Genomic DNA, 8,255 nt, shown 5'->3' on the forward strand with positions numbered 1-8,255 from the left:
CCGCCAACTTTTATAAATATACTTTTTGCAATTTTCTTCATTAATATTGTTTTTGTTGTTTTTTTTTTTGTTTTGTTTTCTTTTTTTACAATGTATCATCAACGGGCTCTATATTGGGTAATTTATTTAAAAAGTACAATATCTTGGTTTCTTTTTTTTGTTTGTTTTTAATATGACATACAGGTAATTGGGACAGCAAGGAGGAATAAGAATTCCCTGCGTACTCAGGCATCATCTCACATTCCAAAAACATGCAAGTTAGGTTAATTGAAGACTAGAATTGACCATAGGTGTGAATGTGAGAATGAATGGTTGTTTGTCTATAAGCGCCTTGCAAATGACAAATTACCATGGCTACCCCTGCTGAAAACTGAGAAGTTGTAGGAAAAATTGTCAAATCCTGTCAAATCAATGAACCCCAATTAACTGAAAGCACTGATTATTGGACTAATGATGCAACAGCGCGTTCTGTATATGTGGTATCAATCTGTCTATGCATCCAGAATCAGTTTACGCGTCTTGTACCGTTTCTTTTGCATGTTTCGTCGTGCCATTCAGCATGTAAATTGCCTCAGTTCAAGGCTGAAGAAAATAGCTCCAATGTTGGCATATGTCATCCAGTCTTCATTGTATTCGTCCTAGTTATGTCAAAAGGTGTTAACAAGCTGGCAAATTGTTCTACAGTGGCGTTTTTCAACCTGTCAATCCAATTAGCGGAGTGTATAATTGCCCAATGGCACCATCGCAAAATTAGCCAAGCCCTCTCTCCTTAGTCAGACATATCATGTTTTGTTTTTATTTTTCCTGTTGCCAATATGTTTTGTGGAACAGATTTGGAGGAATTGAACTTAACGCCTCTCACAGTGGAGACCCGCAATTAGCTGTGCTATACAGTATCGTTAAGACAGTAAAAAATTAGGCAAGCACCTACCTTTAAAATACTACATGTGAAATTTGAGAGATTAAATATTTTCCTCGAAATATGTTTTGTAACCAGCGTGAATGCTTTCATTTTATTTTTATGGTGTTTTGTCTATTTTGAGGATCTTGACTTAGGTTATACACACAAGTAGACTAGCTAGCTAAACCTCAGGTCATGTTTTCTATTTTTTGAAAGTTCTGCTGACATCTTTGCATCCAGTGCACATTTACCATTTTAATCAAATGGGATCATGGGTGGTGGATGGATTTGCCATCTGTTGGACGATGAGTGATGATTTTTTTTTAATGGATTTATGATTGACGGGCTGGCGGACCATTGAAATTTACTGACGGCAGCAATGACAGAAGTGCATTTAAAATAACACGACTGCTGGTTACAGTTTCGTTTGGCTTGAAATAATAATGGAGTGACGATGACCGACGGGTAACGAGGCCACTTACGAATAACGAATGACGCACCGGCAAAATTTAGTTAATTGCCCACCTCTGATGATCATATCTAATTCCCAGTGGTGGGATTACGTCAATACTGATTGAAAGTCGATCAATCAATTACGGGCAGATGCCCATTTTGCTGACAAATGATGGGAAACTTAAAAAAACTGCCGACTAAACACTAGCACAAGTTGTTTTCCATCCGTCACCAGAAATATCACTAACAGGATCAATCCCAATGTAACTTGTTAATTCGTCACTGATGGACTCCCGTTTCGCTGACATCTGATAAAAAACATGTGCCGCAAGTCTCGAGTTTTAGTTCGCGGGGGTGAGTATGGACCGGGGTTGTTTTCTGTGGAGTGCATTGACTATGGGCTCATCTCATTCTTCTAATAGCACCTTCCTAGGTCGTCACTTCTCTGTTTACATGCAAGCATCTCCCACTAGGAATTCCATCGAGGAGGCTGGAGGTACAAATGTTTTTGGTAAAGATGGCTCCCCGATGTCATCATTTGATGGAAACATCTGCTAAAGATGTCGTTACATCATTGACACGTGTGACAAATCCACCGTTGTGTGTCAGAATTCTTTGCATCACCACAATGTCCCCTCATGCTTTATGTCTCAAGTGGGATTCAATTGAGGTCAAATATCAACACTGTTATGCTTCACAACTTTGCCGATGGAGTGGTGCTCATATTATCGTTGATTGGTTGCCCTGACAACAGAATTCTACAAACTTTGTTTGAGCCCAATATTTTGCAGTATGTATGTCTATTTATTTGCATATAAACCTTTAAGTCATGGTGAAAATTTCAAATATTGTGTAAACAATTACCTCCGATTTGAGTCACTATGCCGGAGGGAAAGTCAGAGAGAGATCGTTGGAGAGATGAGAGCGTTGTGCTTATTGTTTTATTGTCTTCGATTTATTTACTTCTGAACTATAAGTGGGGGGTGGGGGGGATTTTGATATTTTGTTTACTCATTGAATGTTTAAGTGTCAGAAATGATTGCAAATATTGATTGTAAATTCTGTGGAATATATTTTTGTTTTAATTTTCAGAGTGTTCAATGATGGACAAGCATTAAAATAATTGTGGACATCAGTACAAGCTGTGGTTCTTTACCCGAGTACATACAATGCATGTGCTGTGAGTGCGTGACGTAGTGAGTAGTACATTTTTGACGCTGCCGAAGAAGAAAAAGAATTAGATCTGACAGTCCCCAAAACAGTGGTAATGAACTGGAACTTAGAGATGACAGAAGCGTGGTTATAGAAACCGTGACGGAGTGACGGACTGACATTACGGTTTTTTTTGGGCTAGAAATGAATAATAAATATAAAAATAAGGATCACAACTCTGGTGAAATGATTAATACTATACTATGATATACAAGTGTGACACTGTCAAGTGCTAGTATCAACATTTAACATGTAACTGATAATGCCATAACATTCATCACGTAAGAAAGATTACAGCTACAGACGGATACCATGCATATCAAATCAAATCAAATCAAATGTTACTGATACACCACTTTTCATACATTAAATTGAAACACAAAATGCTTTGCACGGATTAAAAACAGAAATAGCAATGAGAAACAAGAAATACCGACATCCCATTCCAACATGAACACAGTACAGTACAGTGAACCCTCGCTGTAAAGCGGTTCACCTTCCGCGGCTGTTTCATGTTTTTTTTTGTGCAGTTTTTTTAATGCTTTTTTTTTAAACAGTGAATTGTGTTCTGCATCCTGATTGGCTAAGGGACTGACCAACAGTCTCCGCACCTCGTCTCTGTACAGCTTGCCAAATTTACCTTTGCAAATTTTTGGTCTTTGGTTTCATTGTATCAGTGGCGGATGCTGGTCTGTCAAGGAGGGGAAGCTCAATTTCGGCATACATCATAAAATGTGTCAGACAGTTTATTTATACGTGAATTCTACTCTCCGTTCCTTTTCAAAAAAAATGAAAAGGATGCCTTCACCATAAGATCGGTGATTGACTCATTTCGCTGTCAATCAAAAAGAGATTCAGCCTCAGACAGATCATCCAATCATAATGCAGAAAAGCTGAGCGTCCGGGCCAGCCGATAAACGCCCACTGTCCACAGACTCCCAGAGACGCTGAGCGTCCGATGGGCGGGACAAAACCAGCATTTATCCAATGACTCGTCTCGTTTCAATGCATTGGGACAACCTACACTGAACTCTCTTGATATAATAACTGTAAAAAATAGAGCTGACTACTTCACGGATTTCGCCTATCGCGGGTTCTTTTTGGAATGGAACCCCCGTGATAAATGAGGGTTCACTGTACATCTTTCTTGATACAGTGCTTTCACAACAGCTGCAGCTGCAGCGAAGCGCTTTGCAGAATACTTCACGTAAAATAACAAAATAGAGTAACATAATAAAAACATAACAAAAGACATGGAAGCCTGCCGCACACACACACACACACACACACACACACACACACACACACACACACACACACACACAGGATCAAGGTGAGGGGAAAAAAAAACCCGTGGGACCCATCCACACACTGAGAGGATGCTGTTACAAAGACCACCATGACAGGAGTGGACCAGGGGGGCTCTCCACATTGTGCAGAGCCCTCCCAGTTCCCTCAGTCTGGGGAAACTGCAAAATGACATCCCCATGAGGCGGACGAAAAACACCTTAGGCATGCAGGCTCACATGAGGAGACACTGGAGTTCAACTTCAATAGTGCACACATAAATGTGAAATCAGTTAAAAGAAAATAAATGAATAAATACACTAATCTGTTAAAAGTTAAACTAAAAAGATAAGTCGTTAACCTCCCTTTAAAAGCATCAGCAGTCTCTGTGTTCCAGATGCCCTCCGGCTGGCTGTTCCATTTTTCTTCAAGCAATTCAAACAATTCTTTAATTAAAATGCCAGTACCAGAAGACCTCACAGTTGATATGATAAAAGCATAGCAGACACAGTAGATATGATGGACTAAGGCCTTTAAGGTGTTTTCAAAATTGTAAAGAAACCTTAAACTTGATCCTGACTCTGCTAAAAAATAAATAAAACAACAACAAGATCGTCCAGCATAGTTGTGTTTGTTTGTGTCCTGGTGCCACCTGTTGCTATCAGGGCAACAGCAGCATGCGGGTCGTGCTGGTGTCACAAGACTAAGTTTTGGTCACAGTTTCTCCCTCTTGCCTTCAAAACACAAAACTATAACCTCTGTTTTGTCCTGGTTGAGCTGTAGGAAACTCACTGCCATCCGTGACTTAATACTGTAACTAGACACCAAAGATATCAAATGAAGATAACATAGATTTGATAGATAGAAGTGTGGCATCAAACGAAGCTAATATTGATATTTGATGCTGGTTTATCGATACTTTATGAGAACAGATAATATGCTAGATCATGTTCCAATCACTGACCTCTGTGCCATCGTCATAGCGATAGCGCCTCCATGCTCGGCCTGTATCGCTGTAGAGGAGAAAGTATGTGCTGACCCAGTCCCAGCTGTCGTAGCATCCTTGCGTGGCCACCGCTGTCACCTCCATCTGCTCCCTGAGGTCCAGCTGGAGCCACGGCTCCTTGTCGCTCGCCATTGGAGACCAGCCGCCGGCCCCTGATGGTAAAAATCGATGGCAACATTGATTTGGTCAACTCTTGTGGTTTTAAGCTGAGTCACTGCTAGCGTTGGGTTGCAGTTGTGTCACGTCCTCACATGTGGGAAATTGGATGGAACTTTCAAATGGTTTGATATGACAAACCAGTCAGCCATTAAAAGCCACATGAAGAACTTAGAACCCAGCTATAACAAACACTTTGGGTCAGACGTCCTTACAAATCCAATTATTTCTTCTTCTAAAGTTGAGGGGCAACCGTATCTGGAGAGGACAATAACATTGAGCATACTTTTCATATTATTACATTACATATTGAATAACTTTAGACACAAGATACTTCAAAGTCTGTACATATCAATTTTTTAAGACTCATTCCAATTCATTTGGGTAACGGGTGAGTGATAAGATAAGAAAACCTTTATTCGTCCCACAATGGAGAAATTCCCAATTTACACCAGCAAAGTTATGAAAGGAAGAAAGTAGAAGAACAACAAGTAGGAGCTGCTGTAAAGGCAGCCACTCTCGCGGCGCCAACTTGAAGTCAAAATAACACAATAACAATATAATACAACACAACACATAAGACAGACAGTCATTCAATCTTAACGACTTTATCGCATACTCTTTGCTGTTTGAAGCAGGCATAGATGAAAGAGGAGAGAATCAGTTTCCTTTCACCAGTGGATCAGAGACGTCATGCTGAAAATGTGCACATGTCTGCTACAAGCTAAGTTTGAAAGCAAACAAGAAGCTGTAGCGTCCATTGACGAAAAAATTGATTGGCTCACATCTCCTGTCCCATGTAAATCCGCTTCAATTCCAAGCCGCGACTCCGAGTTCCACATATGCGTCGACACTCTGCACTTACGCTGCTTTCTTCTCATTGTCGGCTCCACAAGCCATACATCCATCAGACTGTCCGATAGCACCGACATTTCCGCTGAACAAAGCGGTGCCGTGAAAAATGCTGCCCATTTCAGGCGCAAAAAACACAAGCGCCCGGGGCTGTCCAGCAACGACAGTTCCAATCAAAGTCAATGCTGGTATACGCGTGCTGCCAAGAACTTCACAACCACCAAGCACAGAATCTTCTCCTTTGACGAATGTTGTGGCCAAAAATATGCTGAAAATAATCCACATCAGGTCCACACAATGTAACAACAAACACTATGTGACAAAACAAAACACATAAACAACAAAAAACTACAAAAAAGCAAGGCCCTTGAAGAGCACTTGCCAATGGCTGCCTACTCAGGTGCCATCTTGGAAAAAAAAAGGAGCCTGTCCTAGCTGACTTGACTTGTGGCAGGGTACAGCCTTGACATCTTGCCAGTCATTGACCGAATCAGAATTAAATTTATTGGCCAAGTATGTAAAAAAAAAAAAAAAAGGAAAATAAGGAATTTCCCAATTACAACCTGTCCTGTGGGACAAAACAATGACCAACTGGTGTTGTGGGGACACAGTGGCGGGCCGTGCATTTCAACCTTAGGCCTTCAGTGACGTCACATACATACACAATATAGGCTGGTCAAGCAGCACTTAATTTCAGGAGCATTTAAAACCATCAAGTATGTATTCCCAATTAAGAGCAGGAAACTAAATTTACAGATATTGTCCAAAATAAAAAGATGATTTAAAAATACGAAATAAAATGCCACCCAAATTACGCTGTGTGATCTTAAACAAGTCTGTCCAATAAATTATGCAATGTCGCAGTTTCATATAAGACACCAACCAAACAATAACAAAACAAACTATTCTTTGAAAATAAAGTAAACAGATCATTTGCATTTTGAAAATCGGCGATACAACAGCAAATAACTGACATAACTGACTAACTAATAACTGACTAACAGCTGAGATTGAATGAACTTTCGTGCACGAAGGTGACTACAATGCGCCATTATAAATTGCAGGTGAGCAGATTTATTTGATACATGTTTGTCATTCCCCTCCATGAGCCGTCACCTTACCATGGTGGAGGGGTTTGTGTGTCCCAATGATCCTAGGAGCTAAGTTGTCCGGGGCTTTATGCCCCTGGCAGGGTCACCCATGGCAAACAGGTTGTAGGTGAGGGACCAGACAAAGCACGGCTCACAGACCCCTTATGACGAGTACAATTAATGGATCGAAGTTTCCCTTGCCCGGACGCGGGTCACCGGGGCCCCCCTCTGGAGCCAGGCCCGGAGGCGGGGCTCGTTGGCGAGCGCCTTGTGGCCGGGCCTACACTCATGGGGCCCGGCCGGGCTCAGCCCGAAGAGGCAACGTGGGTCCCCCTTCTCACGGGCTCACCACCCATGGGAGGGGCCAAAGGGGTCGGGTGCAATGTGAGCTGGGCAGCAGCCAAAGGCGGGGACCCTGGCAGTCTGATCCTCGGCTGCAGAAGCTAGCTCTAGGGACGTGGAATGTCACCTCTCTTGCAGGGAAGGAGCCCGAGCTGGTGTGCGAGGTAGACAAGTTCCGACTGGATATAGTCGGACTTGCCTCAACACATAGCCAGGGTTCTCTCGAGAGGGGTTGGACTCTCTTCCACTCTGGAGTTGCTCACGGTGAGAGGCGCAGAGCAGGTGTGGGCATACTTATTGCCCCCCGGCTCAGTGCCTGTACATTGGGGTTCACACCGGTAGACGAGAGGGTTGCCTCCCTCCGCCTTCGGGTGGGGGGACGGGTCCTGACCGTTGTTTGTGCATATGCACCAAACAGCAGCTCAGCCTACCCACCCTTTTTGGAGTCCTTGGAGGGTGTGCTGGAGAGTACTCCTGCTGGGGACTCCCTTGTTCTGCTGGGGGACTTCAATGCTCACGTGGGCAATGACAGTGAGACCTGGAAGGGCGTGATTGGGAGGAACGGCCCCCCCGATCAGAACTCGAGTGGTGTTTTGTTGTTGGACTTCTGTGCTCGTCACGGACTGTCCATAACAAACACTTTGTTCAAACATAAGAGTGTCCATATGTGCACTTGGCACCAGGACACCCTAGGCCGCAGTTCGATGATTGACTTTGTGGTTGTATCATCGGATTTGCGGCCGCATGTTTTGGACACTCGGGTGAAGAGAGGGGCGGAGCTGTCAACTGATCACCACCTGGTGGTGAGTAGGCTCCGATGGTGGGGGAAGATGCCGGTCCGTCCCGGCAGACCCAAACGTATTGTGAGGGTTTGTTGGGAGCGTCTGGCGGAATCCCCTGTCAGAAAGAGTTTCAACTCCCACCTCCGGCAGAGCTTTTCCCATGTCCCGGGGGA

The 8,255-nt window shown here is 43.2% G+C and overlaps 1 protein-coding gene across 1 annotated transcript in view; it reads right to left on the bottom strand.

Annotated features, from left to right (window-relative positions):
* LOC109521805 (contactin associated protein family member 5) overlaps positions 1–8,255 on the bottom strand; it is a 212,063-nt gene that overhangs the window by 157,442 nt on the left and 46,366 nt on the right. Inside the window, exon 3 of the mRNA XM_019879860.1 lies at positions 4,818–5,011. Within this exon, the coding sequence (XP_019735419.1) occupies positions 4,818–5,011 (194 nt within the window). The remainder of the gene's footprint in view (positions 1–4,817; positions 5,012–8,255) is intronic.

Source organism: Hippocampus comes, unplaced genomic scaffold, assembly GCF_001891065.2.
Source record: "Hippocampus comes isolate QL1 unplaced genomic scaffold, H_comes_QL1_v1.1 scaffold201, whole genome shotgun sequence".
In the NCBI taxonomy this organism is placed as follows: domain Eukaryota; kingdom Metazoa; phylum Chordata; class Actinopteri; order Syngnathiformes; family Syngnathidae; genus Hippocampus; species Hippocampus comes.